The sequence below is a fragment of the Balaenoptera musculus genome, chromosome 2 (assembly GCF_009873245.2).
Source record: "Balaenoptera musculus isolate JJ_BM4_2016_0621 chromosome 2, mBalMus1.pri.v3, whole genome shotgun sequence".
In the NCBI taxonomy this organism is placed as follows: domain Eukaryota; kingdom Metazoa; phylum Chordata; class Mammalia; order Artiodactyla; family Balaenopteridae; genus Balaenoptera; species Balaenoptera musculus.
The window spans coordinates 165,992,238-166,011,623 of NC_045786.1; the positions used below are offsets into that span (position 1 = coordinate 165,992,238).

Below are 19,386 nucleotides of genomic sequence, written 5' to 3' on the forward strand. Positions count from 1 at the left end.
CACACTTAGGGGACAAGAGAAAGGAAGAGAGGGCACCCAAAGAGACAGAGAAGGACTAGGAAGAGGGGTCACAGGGACACGTGGGGAGAGAGAAAAAGGACAGTGTCCACAGGATAGGCTGGACCTACCAAGTGGGGTCTTTGGTGGCTCGCAGGAGCAATGACAGTTGAGACATGGGAGGACGAAGCAGATTGTAGAGTTTCGAAGAGAATCAGTGATGCACAAGGGTACAGCAAGGGGAGACATTTCTTTCTAGCAATTTGTCATCAAAGGCAAAGAGAAACAAAGGGCAGCTGGAAGGGAAAAGAAAGGAAGACATATATTTTTGAAAATTGAAAGCTGAGTGAAAAGTGAGCACGTTTAAATGCTGCTGATAAGAAGCCTAGAGAAAAAAAAATGGTTGACAAGTCATGGAAGGAAGATATTAATCAATAGCTAGTAATCAAGTTGTATTGCACATTGATGGGGCCTTGAGCTGCAGGGGACCTGCAGGGACAACCAGTGTGAGGTTTCCTGTCTCATGGGTGGACAAGCACCTGGAGACCAGAGTCCAAGGGTCCTGGGAGATGCTGGGACGTAGAGGATCCTGGGAAGATCTTGGTCCACAAGGGCCCCTGGAGGGAGGGCTGACTTAGACTCTCTGACTAGCCAGGCTGAGTCTGCCTGCCCCTGGGGCTGAGCTAGGGCAGGAAAACCAGAGAACTAAGGTCTGTCCCAGGAACCTCCTAGAGGCTCCACACAACCAGTGTAGGAAGAGAGACCACTTGTCCTTCACAATTCTACCTAAAAACATCTAGTGCATGTGTTTCCTGTGGCTGCTGTAACAAATTTACCACAAACTGGGTGATTTAAAACACATTCTGTAGGGCGGATTCCACTCTGCACCTCTTACAGATCCCGCTGGCGGCCAGCAGTCCTTGGCTTGCGTCAGGCGCTCGCAGCAGGTGCACGAGGTACCGGCGCTTCTGTTCAGACAGGCTGTCTGCTAGATGATCCTCTCATCTGGTCATGAATCCGCCCCCCACCAGGCTCTGGCTTCAGACCTGACTCCACCACCTACCAGCTGCTTGACCTTGGGCAGCTCCCTCACCTTCCCAAGCCTCTGTTTTCTCCTCTGTCAAATGGGGGTGTGAAAACAGTGCCTTCCTTCCGCATTGGGCTGTGGTGAGGATGAAAAAAATATTCTGTAAATTGGGAAAAGAATTTGCAAAACAATAGATACATGTATATGTATAACTGAATCACTTTCTTGTACACCTGAAACTAAAATATTGTTATCAATTGTACTCCAATATAAAATAAAAAGTTAAAATAAGTAATTAATTAATTAATTTTAAAAAAGAGGTCATGAACCTGAAGCATTTGCACAGTGCCTGGCACAGAGCAGACACTCCGAGAATTAGTAATATCACTCATTACTATTACTTTTGTCATTGTTTTTGTCCTTTCCTGCCCCTGTTTCCAGACCAAGGAGCCCAGAGGATGGAAATCCCTCAGTGGCAGCCTCTGATCACTGGGCTTATGGCTGTGGCTCACTGTCCGGCCCTGGTTAACCAAGAAGATTCTGATCTCACCAACCCCAGCCCCCAGGACAGCCTTGGACTGCCCCAAAATCTCCGAGAGCAACATAGCCTTTGCCGTCAGCCTCTACAGACATTTGGCTTTGGGTGCCTCTGGATAGAACATTCCCTTCTCCCCAGTAACCATCTCTTTGGCCTTGAACATGTTCTTCCTCGGGGCCCCAACACCCAGCAGGACCCACCTCTTGGAAGGCCTGGTTCAACCTCAACGTGGGGTCCGAGGCCAAGATCCAGGAGGGCTTTCAGGACCTGCTGCTCAGATTCCCTGTCCGTGGGCCAGTGCACATTTAACGGCCCGGGCCCCTGGAGGCCACGCAGTAGCAGGTGGAGGCCCTAAAAAGCATCCACAAGTATGCAGAGGCAGATCCAGGGGAAGTTCGAGGCCTGCGTGGAAGAGCTCGGGTTGACACTGCAGCAGTCCTGGAGAATCACGTGCCCCTCAGAGGTGGGAGAACATATATCCAATGTGGAATCTCCATCTGGGAATCAGGGCTGCAATACATCACAACCCTACTTTCCACAGCATCTGAGAAGCCTCCCTTGCTGACTTAGACATAGGAGGCAATCAGTAATTGTCTGCCCACTGAATCCTTGATGTATCTGCTTGTACACCGCCAGTGATGGGGAACTCATCATCTGTCTCATTTTATTGCTACTATTGTTGAGTTTCTTTCAAAGAAGTATTTTCCACCTTCAGTGTGCATGACAACTGCCTGGGGAGATTGTTTAAAATCCTGCACTTACCCCAGGAGATTCTGATTTAGGGCAGGGGGAAGTCAGGGACACTGCATTTAAGCTCTCCTTCCTTCCCCTCTCTGGTGATTCTTCTGCAGGAGGGCTGTGATCTCCACTTGAAGTAACCCTGGAAGCAAGCACTAAATTAAGGAGCATGAGTTCCCTTCCTCTGGCAAGTCCCAGGAGGCACGGATTAGAACAGGAAGAATCCCAAAGCCTCAAGGTCTTTTACTTCCTCCAAAAGAGCCAAGAAGATTGTATGCTTCCCTCCTTAATCACGCTCTTAATTCAGCATTGAATTCATTCTCCTCGTATTTGTACAGTGCTCTGTGGGTCTCAAGTGGCTTTGACGGCCACAGTCTCTTTTGACCTTCTCACCCGTTTGAAGCTGATAAGGCTAAAATTAATGGTCCTATTATACAGATGAACAGACAGATTATTTTTTAAAGAAGCAAAGTTATTTCCTGAGCCAGTAAGGCATTACTCATATACATATATATGAACACTTGTCGTGTGTTATATGTGTTTACACATGCACACGAACACACAATCTAAGTGTGACAGCTTTATTATCATGCCAGGCATGGGACATTATTAATTTTTATTGAATTATCTTCACATCCCAACAAGGTAGACTGTTGTGTCCATTAAGAGATAAGAAAACTGAGGCACAAAAATGAGGCAACTTGCCCCAGATCTGAAAGCCTGGCAGAGCCTCGCCTTCAGATCCACACCTACATTCAGAGCAGCTTGTACCACAGTGATACACATCTTCCTCTAAAATTAACCACCTTCCAGAGAGGCTGAGGAGACCACGGAGAGCAGTAGTATTTACATATCATAATACTATTACACTATTGTAAAATATTCATCCCCATTTTACAAACAAGGAGACAGAAGCTCAGGGTGGTCAGGGGCTCAGGCCCCCCCAGGGTCACGCAGGTAATAAAGGACAGGTCAGGAGTAGGTTACGGAGCCAGGGTTGATGTGCCGAGTATAGACTCCACATTCCCGTGGGCTGCCAGAAGGGTGACCCCCTGCCTGTTCTCAATTCTCTCCAAAGGTGACATTGACGTTTGTCTTCACCTCGGGATGTGTTGTTTAATCCCCACATATTTGCAATTTTCCAAAGCAAACCTCCGAAAAAATAACAAAGCTGGAGGCATCCCATTTCCTGATTTCAAACTGTATGACGAAGCTATAGTAATCAAACAGGACGGTAGTGGCATAAATATTCACATAGACGAAAGGAACAGAATAAAGAGCCCAGAAGTTGACTCTTGCACATACAGTCAATTAATATTTGACTAGGGATCAAAAAACCAATCAATGGGGAAAAGATATTCTCTTCAAAAAATGGATTTGGGAAACTAGATAATCACATGCAGCATCCCTGCTGGGTGTGCAGCCCCAGGTTAGGGATGGGGTCAAGTCACCTCTATTAACTGTCCCTTAGGACTTGTGCCACACTGCAGCCCTGGTGCCTGTCGCCCCACCTCCTGAATCTTTCCTAAGGTCACACAAACGAGCCCAAGGTTACAGGGTCTTTAAAGCACACAAGCCAACTCCAGCCCAGATCTCACCACCCTGAAGGCTAAACTCCAGAAAGGCCGTTTGCACCCCCTCTCGTTCTCCCTCCCTCCCCCTCCAGCCCAGGGCAGGCCTCCCCTCACTCTGTTCACCCTGCCCTTGCCCCGTTCCCTGTGGCTTTAGATCACTGCATCCCATGGACCATTCATCCTTCCCTTACCCCTAAGTCCCCTCCGCTGTCCCCTGGGTACCTCTCCTGTGGTCCTGGGGTGACAGCTTTCCTCCCGTGCTCCTCCCTCCTCCCCACTCTGCTCCGTCTCCTTGGTGCCCCACCCTTTCGGGTGCCCTCCCCTTCTCACCCCACGGCACTCAGCTTAGGGGACCTCCTCCCCTCAGCGCTCACCTGCCCATCCTGGGGGATGAATCTTCATGCTTCCCTCCAGCCCTGATTCTCTCCTGAACTCCCCTGAGCAGATTCCTTGGCTGCCTCCTGGGAACCACGCATCTGGGATCTGAACGTGAGGGTGTCGCCTTCCCTTCCCCAACCTGCTCCTCCTGCTGCGGGTCCTTCCTCAGGGGATGCTTTGTCATCACCCAGGAGCCAAACCCAGATGCGGGTTATTTTCCCTTCTTCCCCACGTCCACTCACAGAAACATAGGTTCTCTTCACAGCCTTCCACTCACCCCTGCTCTCCCTCTCCATCCTGGGCTTTGGCCCCATTTCCTGCAACATCCCCTTTAATGTCCAGCCTGCATCCCTCTCCTGGCCCTGAACTGCTTCTCTACACAGCAGCTGGAGTCTTTTTTCTACTATGCCCATCTGCTCAGAGAGACTCTCAGTATAAATTCCTTTAAAGCTGCCCAGGGCTCTATGGAACCTTTCCAGCATCCTTACTGAGCTGCCAAGCCCCCAGTGGTCCAGCGGTTCCATCATGGCCCCGTCACCTCTGCAAGCCCTCCGCTTCCTGCTCCAGGTCTGCCCAGTTTCCTTCAGTTTCTTGAAAATGTCTTTCTCACTCTTTCTCCTGCCAAGGACATTCTCCTCTCTGTTTACCCTACCACATTTTATTCTTCCTCTGATGGCAGCACAAAAAGCACCTCCTCCAGGAATGCTTCGCTGACTCCCTGGGCTGAGTTTGATACTCTTCTATCAGCCTCCAGAGCCTTGTTTCATCATCCATGTTTCGCATGAGTTCCTAAGTCCCAGGAGGGTCACTGCTGTGAAAATCTTTGAGAGCAGATTCATTCTGTTCTTTAGAGTGCTCCTCTGACCCAGGAGGTTGGGATAACATCCTGCTGGCAATAATTAGTAGCTGTGTGGCCTTGCGGGAAATTACTGAGCCTCTCTGTTCCTCAGTTTCCTCATCGGTAAAATGGGATGAGTAACAGCAAGTATCTCATGTGATCATTTCAAGGACTAAATGGGTTATTCCAGGTAGAGGTCTTAGCAGGCTGCCTGGCAGAGAGATCTCAACCCTTCAGTTGTGGGTGACGTCATCATTTATGCCGGGAGCTGATCATCCTGGAGATGACACAGTCCCTGATCACATGAGGGACATGAAGAACCAAGTGGGTTCCTTCTATTGCAGGTGTGTGTTTATTGACCTTTCGCTCCCAGGATCCCCGTTCTGGTTGCTGAGGGGGATCCTCTGTCAGGGGAGTATGTGGAACTCGTCAGGTGGTGGAGGAGCTCGTCTGGGAACCTGGAAGTAGCTAGTCTCCCAGGTTGAGGTGCTGCGGGGCAACAGGGGAGATCCTGGGGGGAGGCCCAGCTCAGCTGCAGGAGCAACGGTTCCAGGAGCTGTGCCAGAAGAGGTCAGGGTCGGAGCCCCTGCGATGTCAGCACGAGGGCGCATCCTGGGCCCTGGGGGATGGAAGAGTGAACCTGGACCTAGGGCCGTAGTCCTGGAAGCGGGCATCAGGCAGCAGGGGCTCCTCCCAGCGCTGGGCCTGAGGTCCAGTGGGCTTGGTCACAAGCACAAAGCCTGCTCCTGGGCTGGCTGGTGAGGCTGAGACAGAGGGGCCCAGAGTCTGGGGTGGGCTGAGTGTGTCTGGGAGGTCGGGGGGCTTGGCCTCGGGGCGCAGGCAGTGGCAGGAGCATGGAGTCAGGCGGATCAGCGTGGAGACACACAGGGAAGAGTCCAGTCCAAGGAAGGTGGTTTATTGCTTTTGTAGGGCTCAGAGCCTCCTTCTAACCAGGACACAGACTCCCTGGGCATGTAGAACCCCCCAGCAGAGTCACTGTCACCTTCCCAAGGGTGAGCAGGTGGGACCAGGCAGCCTGGGTCCTCGGGGCACAGGGCCCAGGCTGCCCCCAGGGAGCTGGGCACCCAGCTCCTTAGCGAGGGGACCCGCCACTCAGTGGAGAGCTCTAGGCTTGACTGAGGTTGGTGACTTTGCCCAAAAAGATGACGCTCTGGGTGTCTTTACTGAGTGTGGGAAACATACAGGGCCTGTTGAAATGCACAGTGATCACTTCTCCAGTCGTGTAGGTCAAGTTGCTTCCCATGACAGCAGCTCCTTCCGAGCCCTCCTCGTCCACGTCAAGCACAGCGCTGTGGACCACCTGTGGGGACACCAGAGCATTACCCACCAGAGACGAGGTGGGTGGGAGGTGAGCAGCTGCCTGAGGGCCTCTAAGGGGACTGACATTCATCCACCTTCTGCCGCTGGCCGTCACTGTGCTGTCAACCTATTCAATTTGTGTGTTTCTCCCAACAAACCTGTCAGCCGGTTCATAGTCGTGATGCACAGATGTGCAAAGTTCAGTCAAAGGCTGTGAGTGCTGGGCCCAGGGTCAGAGAGGAAAAGAGCAGGGGCTCCCTGATCTGGATCCCTCTCTGTCTGAGTCCAAAACACCCCCCATTTTAGGGGAGAGGGGCAAGGCAAGGCATTTTTCTCACAGGCAACTGTCCACAGTCCCTCCATGTGGAAGCAGCAGATGACGGACACGGCTTTCTGCTCCTCTCCTGCCCTAGCGCTCAGTTACTTTGCATAGGATGTGGCTTCCCATCCCTGGACCCCGCAGGCCCCTTGGCACATGCACCTCCTTTACCACATCCTTTGGCTGGCGGGGTGCAGGGGAGACTGCAGGGCTGCCCAGCTTCCCCCATACATTCTGACTTCTCTGCTTCTAGGATCACAGTACCAGGGGCCCTGGTGTTCTTGTCCTGTGCTCAGTATATTTCCATCACGATGGCCCTGTAGCCATTGTTAGTGCCTATTACCTCTTACCTGCTCTGCTAGGCATAGCACATGAGCCAAGAACTATCATGCTCCTTTTAAAGATGAAGAAAGTGAGGGGTACAGGACTTGAATTATTTATCGCATAGGCAGTAAAAGTTGGAGCATGAGACAGGGGTTCACAGCTGATTCCACCCCAGGCCCTCCTGCTAGATGGGCTTCCATGTCACAATATGTTGCAGGGAAGGTGGGACCACCCCCAGGATGGTTGTAACCAAGCCCTTCTGAGGAGTCCGGGGAGGGTGACTGAGTAAAGGGAAATACAGTTATTTTACTCATTCAAGTTTACCCAAAAGTCTGGCTGGCCTTCATCATTCAAGCTCCCATGTGGAGATGAATTGTCCAAAGTTTAAACACCCACCTGGGAAACCACCAGAGCCTCTGCATCTTTAATCCCTGGTTGGTCAGCTGCCGGGGCGGGGGGGAAGACTTTCCCCATGCGCATCTGGGGAAGGATGTCTTGCAGATCGTAATCGCTGGAGATGGAAAACTTTGGAAGGAGGAGGTGAACTCTTGTTCTAGGAAATGAGAAAAATAAACCTGAACGTCTGCTGGACTCAGAGCCCGCCTTTCTCCCACGTCTTGGCGTGGTCTTCCTTGGTTTCCGCTCCAAACACCCGCTTCTCGCTGGAAATAAGGACTCTTTTCCACATTTTCTTCACCCCTCCTGCTTACTCTCCTTAATCTGTTAATTATGCATTCCCATCTGCAGGAGTCTAACATGCCAGGCAGTGCACCAGCGCCACACCTGGCCCTGCTTCTCCCCTGCAAGCCTGTAGGGTGCAGGAAACACCTTAACTCCAGCAGCTGGGAGACTGTGCTGGGGCGGCTGCTCCCTGGGCACCAGGAAGGCTTCCTGCAGGAGGTGGCATGGAGCCTGAGTCCCGGAGGAGGGGAAGGAGCTGACTGGGTGAAGAGGAGTCCAGGAGGCAGGTGGATGCACTTGCAGGAAAGAGGGAAGAAAGAAGGGCTGCCCCACAGCACAGAGGCAGCCTGAGTGTGGGCAGTGGGGAGGGGAGGGGCCGGGAAGGGGCTTGTGGGGGACGTGGAGGGCTGGGGGCTGCATTCAAGGGCCTTGGGGGCCTGAATCAACCAATCCAACATCTCTATCTTGTCTTCCCAGTGAGCCCCTTGAGGGCAGGGGTGCGTCTGCTTCTGAGCAGAGGTGGCCGCAGGTTCTTGGAGCAACAGATGCTGTCTCCCACCCCCAGGCCTCCTCTCTCTTTGTCTCTATTTCCCTTAAGACTCTCGTCACGGTGTCAGCTCTTACAGATGCCAAATACCAGGAGGCTGTGGCTCCCATTAAATTCTGAGTCCCTTGGGAGCAGGGAGGTAGCTATTCCTCCTCAGAGTCCATCTTTCCTTCCTCTCTCCCTCCCTCCCCCTCCCCTTTATCCATTCATTCAACAGATTCTTAGTGAGCGCCCTCTATGGGCCAGGAATGTGTAGATGCTTGTTCCCCCAGTGCTTGTAAATCAAAGATGTCCCATGAATATTCTATCCATTTACAACTGTTCACTGAGCCCCTGCCCTGTGGTAGCTCTTGGTATTGGAGGAAGGAAAGGGTTGGGAAGGGAGTACACGCAGGGGGAGGGTGGGTCCCCGTGTCCTGGGGTCTCTGGGGAGCTGCAGTGAGGAGGGGCTGAGAGTCAGGCAACCCCAAGGCGTCCGGTCCCCTGGACAAGGGTTGGGGAAGGGACTGCAGCCTCAGTGTCACGTCTAGGCAGGTCTCTCGCCCCTTGCGGTTTATAAAGTGCCCTCCACACCCATTCCCCCCTTGGATCTGCAGAACCTCCCACTCAGGGCAGTGGGTCAGGACGTCCCTCCCCTCTCAGTAGGGAGCTGAGCCCCAGAGAAGCACAGGGAGTGGCTGGGGGAGTGTGAGCCTGTGAGTGGGACTCTGGGTCTGGGGCTCCCCCGCCCCTGCGCAGCTGCCCACACACCCTCCCCTAGGCCCCCTGCAGACACTGCGCCCAGAAGTGCCTCTTCCTCTGCTGTCCCCCTTGTTATTGATCTCCTGAATTCCATGTCCTGGCCTGTGTGTCTGCCCTCAGTTTATCCAGAACCCGACCCCTTCCCACCCTTCCCGGCTCCTTCTGGTCCACCCCCAGCGGCTCCCCTGGGTGAGTGCACTGGGCTCCTGGCTGGCCTCCCTGCCTCCATGCTTGTCCTCCGCTGTCTGTTCTCCACTGGACGACCTGGGTGATCTTTCTAAAACATTACTCAGACCATTCATTCTTTGGCCCAAAACCTTGTGAGAACTGTACATTTCCCTTGGTGGGGGAGGAGTTAAGGGGTCTGCAAGGCCTCACATGACCTGAGCCCCCCTGGGGTCCTGACCTCTCCCAACTTTCCCTCTCACCTCCTCTGCTCTGCTGCTCTGGCCTCACTAACCCTCAACCACACCAGGCTCCCTCCTGTCTTACAGGCTTTGCACTGGCTGTTCCCTTGGCCAGGAATGCTTTTCCTCACCATATTCACATGGCTCAACCCTCACTTCAAACATCACCTAATGACCACCCTAGTTACAATCCCAAACTACTCGCAGGTCCAATTCTCTTACTCTTTTTACTGTGTTTTACTATACGGCCTCCCCATTTCTAACCATTCAACCCATCAAATAATTTATTACATTTATTTCTTGTATGTCTCTTTCAATCACAAAGCAAGCTCATGAGGGCAGAGAACTTAATGTTTTATTTGCTGACCTACCCTCAGAGTCTAAAATAGTCCCTGGCACATAGTAGGTTCTCAATTAAACTGTGAAAACAGTGCTGAATGGTTGAATGAATAAATGAGTGAATGTAATGTTTAGCCAGTGCAAAGCTGATGCTCAGCGTCTGTCTCACCTGAGCCCCCAACTGATCCCAGTTCCATCTGCCCCCCTCCACCTGCAAGAGGTGGAGCCACGGAGAGAACAGCACGAGTGTCGGGGGCTGTGTGAGGATCCCCATGACGCAGCGCATGTTAGTGTCAGAGGAACCCTCAGCCCCGCCCCCTCTGATGTCATCATCTTAGAGAAGGAACAGTTCAGGCCCAGAGCCACGCGGGCAGCCAAGGGCAAGGTCACCCCTGGATGGGCCCTCTCACCTCTGCCCCCGCCCCTGGACATTACTGAGGCCCGGGGGCTGCGGGTCCGGAGTCCAGGAAGAGGGGGAAGGGCCGAGAAGGCAGGTGGGCCCACAGGTCCGGGTCCTGGGGACAGTCACCTGGGCTGCAGTGAGTCTCTCCACCTCCTCAGCGTCTCTGGGAGCAACTCGGCCTCCAGGTCCTGCATTTCGCCCTCGTCAGGGAGGATGAGGGGCGCGCTGTCGTTGCGGGTGCACTTGAGCTCCACCACGGTGCAGGCCCGCAACTCGCCCCGGAAGTAAGGCGTTTCCAGGCCCCCAGTGGTCATCATGGGCGCTTCCACAGTCCTGTTCTCGCTCACGTGGAACTCTGACTTATAAGTACGGCTGGGATCAAAGGGCTTCTTCCACCGGGCTAGAGGTGGAGGGACAGGTGAGGGGTCTGTGGTGCAAGGGCTGCCGGCTGCTCCCGCCTCTGCCCTGGTCCCTGAGCGGGGAAGACCCTCCCCACACCAGCAGCCCCCCACGTGCCTCTAGGGATGGCCCTGCTAGGTTTGCACATATACCTGGGCAGGTGGGTAGGCCCTTGGGGATGGGGGTGAGCCCACAGGTCTGGATTGGGAAGGGGGACATAAAACAAACCGGGTTAATTGTGCTACATGAGAAACCAACAGGAACAGGAGAGCGCAAGGGAGAGATGGGGTGAGGTTGGGGTCTGCAGAGATATGGGAGCTCCTGGTCCTTAAAGGGAACAGTGTTAGTGACCAGTGGTTAGTCGCTGGCTTTGCAGGGAGAGCACATGTCCCCACAGCCTTGTGAGCCAGGCTGAAGCAGGAGCCACCTGGGGACCAGGAGGGCAGGGCGGGGTCAGTAGAGAGGAGAGGGCTCGGGTCTCCCCGCAAGAGGATGGAGCATTCAGTGACGGGGGCTTCTTGGGGAGATTGGGGCCCTGGGGCTTCATGGAGTGTGTATCCACCCCCGCTTCCTGCTTTGTTTCCACCCCTGCCTGTGTCCTCAGGGTTAGAGGCAGGAGCTGAGGGAAAGCTGGGCTGGCTGGGGTGCCCCTGGGTGGGGGGGTAGATTTGGGAGGAGAAAATCCTAAGACAGTGCCGAGTCGTAGGAGAGGAAAGTACAGGAGACTCGAAGAACAAATGTAGCAGGCCTGGCCCGGTTTCCTTTTCCAAAGAAATGCAATTCTGTGCCTTCATTTATAGATGAAAACACAGACCCAGGAAGGGTAGCCCTGGGCTCTGCCAGGAGCCCCCGGCACAGGGCTAACTTGTTTCCCCACAGCTAGTGTCTCTTAGGCACCTGACCACGACCAGATTCGATGATAGTTTTTTGTGTCCTTACCTATTTTGGGTCTCTACTGCACTACTGGCTCCATGTATGAAATTCTGCCTTCACTCTGACCCTTATGAATTTCCGGGCTGAGGTTTGCAATATCGAGTTTCTATCAATGGGACTGGGCACTGGTCCAACTAGAATCTGGGAAAATACGCTGCCCTGGATATTGTCCTCCCCTGAGACTTTCCCCAGATGGTGGCCTTGCCATTTCCACCCTCAAGATGATAGAAGCGTACAATTGAAGAACCTTGGGGTGCCCAGGCTCCTCAGAGGCTGTCATACCGTGAAGATGGCCACCAGCCCCACCTTAAGCCCCGGAGACCAAGACCCTTAGAGGGAGACCAGGTCAGACACAGCCCACGGTGCACACAGCAGACGCCTTCCTGAGCGTGTCCGAAAGCATCTCATCAGGGAGGAATCTGGAGTTCCCGGCCACCCCGGAGAGAGCTGAAAGCACAGCTTCTTCTTTTGGCAGCCGGGCAAGTTTAAGTCAGAAAAAAAAGTCTCCCTTTGCCTTACACAAAGTAGTGACTCCTCTGCACTTATGTCCTGTAAAGAGAAGTGGAATTTGGATAACGCTAAAGTAGACAAAACCTATGCTCGGGGCAGGGGCTTGGTGCCTAAGCTCCCTTAGCCATGGGGAGCCCCTTCTGTAAAGGTTTGCTAACAACACAGGTGGCTGAGCCAGAAGAGAAATAGTCCTGGAGCCTCAGAACTAATTTTGTTTATCTTCCCGAACCCCAATCTGGCCACCCACCTTTAAAGAAGATGTAATTCACCAGGATCATCTCTGTGAGCTTGTCAAGGTCCTTGAAGAACTCCACAACTTTCCCCTGGGCTTTATTCCTCACATAGTCATTGATGAGCTTCTTGGCAGTGTCGGAACCCCGGAAGTCAGTGGAGAAGGCCTCGGAGGCACACAGCGCCTGGTCATCTTCCCTGAACTTGTCCAGAAGCTTCAGCTGCTCCTGGACGAACATGGCGTTGCCCACGCTCAGCTGCAGCTGGTTGCTGGGTCGGCCGAGCATCTGCAGGAGGTGCCGGAAGCCCTGGTGGATTTCTGTCTCAGGGGTCTTTGTGAGGTTGAACTTGAGGCCTTCCAAGATCTCCATCAGGGTGGGTCCGCGGGCCCCCAAGTACAGGAAGGCCAAGGCCATGGAGATGCTCAGGGGGTGAGAAGATGACATTCTCATTGGGGGTCTTCAAAGCCAACTGCTTGTAGAGGCTGAAAGCAAAGTCGGTGTTGCTGGAGACGAATGTGTGGTCGTCCACAGGCACCCCTTTGTGTTGGTCCTCTAGGGTCACATCCTCCGGGTCAAGCCCGCCCTCTGGGAGGCAGTGGACACTGGAGCAGAGCCCAGCCACCAGGAGCCCCAGAGCCAGGAGAGGGGACATTCCCTCTGCCCTCATCTCTGAAAAGCAAAGCTCCTTTAAGTCTCGGTGTGTCAGTTGATGTCCCAACCACCACCCACTGTCCCCACGTGGTGTCTCTTCTCTCTGCCTCTGCTGCTTTGTGACCTCCCAGTTCTAGGCACCCTCCTGGGCTCCCAACATGCATGAGGAGGCTTTGGGCTCCCTCTCACCCTTTGAAGCAAGTCTTGTAATTGTTACCAATTTCCCCAATGGACAAATTGGGCACAGAGAGGGAAAGGGGCTTTTCCAAGGTCACCCAGCAAGCAAGTGGAGGAGCGAGGGTGAGAAGCCTGGGTTGCCTGCCTCCAAGGGGGGAAGCTGGTGATGGGTGTGAGGTGCTGTCCAGTGAGAGCCCATCCCCCCTCCTGCTGGGAGAGCAGACACTGCCAGAGGGGACTAGGAAGCAGGGGCTCCGTTTCCACTATGTCCCCTGTCTGCCCCCCAGGACAGAGCCCTAGACTGAGTCAGAGGGCACAGCACCTCTCCCAGCCTCTTGATGACAAGCGTGTGACCTTAGGGAGGCACTCATATCGTGGTGCCGGGTCGCAGTGAGGGTTCAGTGAGAGAGGTCACCACAAGCAGCGGGAGCAGTGCTGGAGCCTAGGTGACCCTGATGAGGTTTGGTGTAAAGAACAAGGAGGGTAGAGTGTTCTTTCCAGCCCCAGCCAGGTGAACACATGGTGGCTGATTCTACTGTAAGCTTGGAAAGGCCTCCTAGTGGGGAGAAAGCAGGGTCGGCTCAGAGTCTCAGAGTCCTGGGCAAGGATTTCATTTTGGCCATTTGTGAGTGCTGTGTGGTGACAAGCAAGTGACTGAGCCTCTCTGAGCCTCAATTCCCATCTCTGTCCATGTTGAATGGTTCAGGTGACATGAAGTATGAAGGTGCTGGGCTCATAAGAAGAGTTCCAATGGTGTCACCTCCCCATGCCACCCTCTTTAGGACCTTACAAGCCAGAGCTGTGATCCGTGGGGACAGGGGACAGAGCTACTGCCTGGAAGCCTCCAGTAGAGACTCAGTTCAAAGCTGGTGACCTCAGCAAACAAGATTGTTTACCTTCAGCCTCTGGCCCCTCTCAGAGTTCAGAGGAGAAAGGGCTGCTGGGGGGGAGGGGAGGAGAGAGGAAGAGAGAGAGAAAAGAGGCAGAGGAGGGGGAGGAGAGGTGGGAGGGAGTGGATAGGAGGGAGCTGAGCTGAGTCTCATCCAGAGGCCTGTGGAGAGGCCTTCGGACAAGCCTGGGGACAGAGGTGATCAATTGCCCCAAATGTTAGTTTCCTCAGTGCTGATGCAACCGTTTCTTTAAAAAAAGAGTCAAACATTATCCCCAAAATTATTTCTGGAGAAATAGTACCTGTGTATTTGGCCTGGTTGGAGAGCTGGCTCTATTTCTGAGCAGTCGGTCTTTTCAGTGCTGGACAGACTCACCTCCTGTCTGCTTGGCTGCGGGGCCCTTCAGGGATGGTGTAGCCCAGGAAACCCGCCTGGAGACCTTGCAGCCTCTGCCCAGAGGGACCCAGTGCACTAATTCTGTCCGCCCGGCTGTCTTGAGAGCAGCGCCCTGTGCCAGACAAGGAGACGTGCCTCATGGCCCTGGTGGGAGTTCTGACCCTGGCGGTGGAGGCACAGCTATATGGGGTGCACAGCTGTCTCGAATCAGAATCCCACAGAGGGACTTCCCTGGTGGTCCAGTGTTTAAGACTCTGTGCTCCCAATGTAGGGGGCTGGGGTTCGATCCCTGTTCAGAGAACTAGATCCTGCATGCTGCAACTAAGAGCCCGCATGCTGCAACTAAAGATCCTGCAAGCCGTAACGAAGATCCCGAGTGCCCCAACTAAGACCAAGTGCAGCCAAATAAATAAATAAATATTAAAGAAAAGAAAAGAATCCCCCAGAGTCAAAGGCAGAAGTGACACCAGAAGCCCTGGTGGCATGTTCCTCCCTTTGCAGAATCAAAACTGAGACCCAGAGAGAAGACTGGTCTTCAGAGGGCGCAGAACCCTCCCAGCATCGTGACACAGGTCCTCCCGCCTCCCTCCTGCCTCATGTTCCACAGGCCCCATGCAGAGTACTAGAACCACCCTAAGAAAGGGGTCCCTTTCTCCAAATGTGGGAGCATCACGGATTAACTGCCTGGGAGAGCGGGATGTGGGGAGTGGATCCAGAGCCGCCACCTGCCTGGGATGCTGGATTTTCATGGGCACTGCTGTCTATTTATCCCGCAAAGATCTCCTCCCCTGCTCGCGAAATGTCTGTGGGGACAACACAGTGTTTTGTCCTCAGACTGCAAATAGGCAGGTGATCATTTCTGATAACAAGATTTATTACATCTATTTGAACAACCTAGTTACAGAAACTGCTTTTGGTCCCTTAAAAAAAAAAAAAAACTAAACTAAAAATTAAAAAAAATTTCCCTTGAGAGTGTTTTCTCCTGTTTAATAAAACTCACTGAGGAATGTGTGAAAGCTCAGAATATATAAAAAGGGACTTTGAAAAATACTCATGACTATTGTTCTTTTTTAGAAAAAATATCGACTCTTCTTAATTTTTCCCCCTTTCTGCGATTTATTCATTGAGGACCATGTAAAAACCCAGAAAATGGAAAGAAGAATATTTGAAAATATTCCCCAGAATTGTATGACTCTGGGACAGCCCTAGCGAACATTGTCTTCTGTTTCTTTTATGTCATTTTTTTTATGTTTGTTTGCAAGTGTGTGTATATGATAGGAATCTCCAAACACAAACTCAGATAAGTTTAAAATGCAATACAGCTCAATTATGTGTATATAGCTCGATTTGCGTGTTGATACACTCCCCCTTTCTTGAGAAAGGAGGACATGTCTAAATAGACTAAGTGGGAGAGACCTTCAAGATAGCGGAGGAGTAAGATGTGGAGATCACCTTCTTCCCCACAAATACATCAGAAATACATCTACATGTGGAACATCTCCTACAGAACACCTACTGAACGCTGGCAGAAGACCTCAGACCTCCCAAAAGGCAAGAAACTCCCCCACGTACCTGGGTAGGGTAAAAGAAAAAGAAAAAACAGAGACAAAGAATAGGGACGGGACCTGCACCAGTGGGAGGGAGCTGTGATAGAGGAAAGGTTTCCACACACTAGGAAGCCCCTTCACGGGTGGAGACTGCTGGGGGCAGAGGGGGAAAGCTTCGGAGCCACGGAGGAGAGCGCAGCCACAGGGGTGCATAGGGCAAAGCGGAGAGATTCCCGCACAGAGGATCGGTGCCGACCAGCACTCACCAGCCTGAGAGGCTTTTCTGCTCACCCGCCGGCCGGGGAGGGCGGGGCTGGGAGCTGAGGCTCGGGCTTCAGAGGTCAGATCCCAGGGAGAGGACTGGGGTTGGCTGCATGAACACAGCCTGAAGGGGCTAGTGTGCCACGGCTAGATGGGAGGGAGTCTGGGAAAAAGTCTGGAGCTGCCAAAGAGGCAAGAAACCATTGTTTTGGGGTGCACGAGGAGAGGGGATTCCTGCTCTATATGCCCACAGACAGCAGAGCACCACCTAAGCAAGCTCCAGAGATGGGCGCGAGCCACAGCTATCAGCTCCGACCCCAGAGACAGGCATGAACCGCTAACACTGCCACCACTGCCACCAAGAATCCTGTGTGCAAGCGCAGGTCACTATCTTCACGCCCCCTGGGAGCCTGTGCAGCCCGCTACTGCCAGGGTCCTGAGACCCAGGGACAACTTCCCTGGGAGAACACATGGCGCACCTCAGGCTGTTGCTATGTCACACCAGCCTCTGACGCCACAGGCTTGCCCCACATTCCAATTATGACTGCCATATCCCTCCCTCTCCCCAGCCTGAGTGAGCAAGAGAGCCCTAATCAGCCGCTACTTTAACCCCCTCCTGTCTAGGTGGGGAACAGACACCTGAGGGTGGCCTACACGCAGAGGCGGGACCAAAACCAAAGCTGAATGCCAGGAGCTGTGCGAACGAAGAAGAGAAAGGGAAATCTCTCCCAGCGGCCTCAGGAGCAGCGGATTAAGTCCCCACAATCAACTTGATAAACCTTGCATCTGTGGAATACCTGAATAGACAACAAATGTTCCTAAAATTGAGGCGGTGGACTTTGGGAGCAACTGTAGACATGGGGTTTGCTTTCTGCATCTGATTTATTTTTGGTTTTATGTTTATCTTAGTTTAGTTTTTTTGTTTTGTTTTGTTTTTGTTTTTATCTTTTTTATTTTTATTTATTTATTTATTTTTGGCTGTGTTGGGTCCTTGGTGCTGTGCATGGGCTTTCTCTAGTTGCGGCAAGGGGGGGCTACTCTTCGTTGTGGTGCACAGGCTTCTCATTGCAGTGGCTTCTCTTGTTGCGGAGCATGGGCTCTAGGCACATGGGCTTCAGTAGTTGTGGCACACGGGCTCAGTAGTTGTGGCTCATGGGCTCTAGAGCACAGTCTCAGTAGTTGTGGCACATGGGCTTAGTTGCTCCACGGCATGTGGGATCTTCCCAGACAGAGCAGGGCTCGAACCCGTGTCCCCTGCATTGGCAGGTGGATTCTTAACCACTGTGCCACCAGGAAAGTCCTATCTTAGTTTAGTTTTTAGTGCTTGTTATCCTTTTTTTAAATACTCTCTTCCTTTTTTTAAATACTTTTTCTTTTTTTTAAATACTTTTTCCTTTTTTCTCTCTTTGTGAGTGTGTGTGTGTATGTTTCTTTGTGTGATTTTGTCTGATTAGGTTTACTTTTACCATTTCTCTGAGGGTTCTGTCTGGTTTTCTTTGTTTGTTTGCTTTTAGTTTTTTCTTCTTTATTTTTTGTTTGTTTTTTCTTTCTGTAAGTGTGTATGTGTATGTTTCTTTGTGTAATTTCGTCTGTTTAGTTTTGCTTTTACCATTTGGTTTGGGGTTCTATCTGTTCTTATTTTGTTTTTTCTTCCTTTTCTTCTGAGCCATGCAGCTGTCAGGGTTTTGGTGCCCCGCCTGGGTGTCAGGCCTGACCCTCTGAGGTGGGAGAGCTGAGTCCAGGACATTGGATCACCAGAGACTTCCCAGCCCTGCATAATATCAATTGGTGAGAGCTCTCCCAGAGATCTCCGTCTCAACACTAAGGCCCAGCTCCACCCAACAGCCAGCAAGCTCCAGTGCTGGACACCCCATGCCAAACAACTAGCAAGACAGGAACACAACCCCACCCATTAGCAGAGAGGTGGCTTAAAGTCATACTAAGTTCACAGACACCCCAAAACACACCACCGGATGTGGCCCTGTCCACCAGAAAGACAAGATCCAGCCCCACCCACCAGAACATAGGCATCAGTCCCCTCCACCAGGAAGCCTACACAAGCCACTGAACCAACCTCACCCACTGTGGGCAGACACCAAAAATAATGGGAACTACGAACATGCAGCCTGCAAAAAGGAGACCCCAAACACAGTAAGTTAAACAAAATGAGAAGACAGAGAAATATGCAGCAGATGAAGGAGCAAAGTAAAAACCCACCAGACCAAACAAATGAAGAGGAAATAGGCAGTCTACCTGAAAAAGAATTCAGAGTAATGATAGTAAAGATGATCCAAAATCTCGGAAATAGAATGAGGAAAATACAAGAAACGTTTAACAAGGACCTAGAAGAACTAAAGAGCAAACAATGATGAACAACACAATAAATGAAATTAAAAATTCTCTAGAAGGGATCAATAGCAGAATAACTGAGGCAGAAGAAAGAATAAGTGACCTGGAAGATAAAATAGTGGAAATAACTACCACAGAGCAGAATAAAGAAAAAAGAATGAAAAGAATTGAGGACAGGCTCAGAGCCCTCTGGGACAACATTAAACGCACCAACATTCGAATTATAGGGGTCCAAGAAGAAGAAGAGAAAAACAAAGGGTCTGAGAAAATATTTGAAGCGATTATAGTTGAAAACTTCCCGAACATGGGAAAGGAAATAGTCAGTCAAGTCCAGGAAACGCAGAGAGTCCCATACAGGATAAATCTAAGGAGAAACAAGCCAAGACACATATTAATCAAACTATCAAAAATTAACTACAAAGAAAACATATTAAAACCGGCAAGGGAAAAGCAACAAATAACATACAAGGGAATCCCCATAAGGTTAACAGCTGATCTTTCAGCAGAAGCTCTGCAAGCCAGAAGGGAGTGGCAGAACATATTTAAAGTGATGAAAGGGGAAAACCTACAACCAAGATTACTCTACCCAGCAAGATCTCATTCAGATTTGACAGAGAAATTAAAACCTTTACAGACAAGCAAAAGTTAAGAGAATTCAGCACCACCAAACCATCTTTGCAACAAATGCTAAAGGAACTTCTCTAAGTGGGAAACACAAGAGAAGGAAAAGACCTACTAAAACAAACCCAAAACAATTAAGAAAATAGTAATAGGAGCATACATATTGATAATTACCTTAAATGTAAATGTATTAAATGCTCCAACCAAAAGTCATAGACTGGCTGAATAGATACAAACACAAGACCTGT

At 51.7% G+C, this 19,386-nt stretch overlaps 1 protein-coding gene across 1 annotated transcript; it reads right to left on the minus strand.

Annotated features, from left to right (window-relative positions):
- Nucleotides 1-6,012: 6,012 nt before the first annotated feature.
- On the minus strand, nucleotides 6,013-16,197 carry LOC118889529 (serpin A3-8-like). Its single transcript, XM_036841275.1, is given in 7 exon segments — nucleotides 6,013-6,411; nucleotides 7,450-7,606; nucleotides 10,298-10,571; nucleotides 12,261-12,675; nucleotides 12,677-12,915; nucleotides 13,446-13,630; nucleotides 16,174-16,197. Coding segments are annotated over 5 exon segments (1,278 nt in total). The 5' UTR covers nucleotides 12,914-12,915; nucleotides 13,446-13,630; nucleotides 16,174-16,197; the 3' UTR covers nucleotides 6,013-6,216.
- Nucleotides 16,198-19,386: the final 3,189 nt, after the last annotated feature.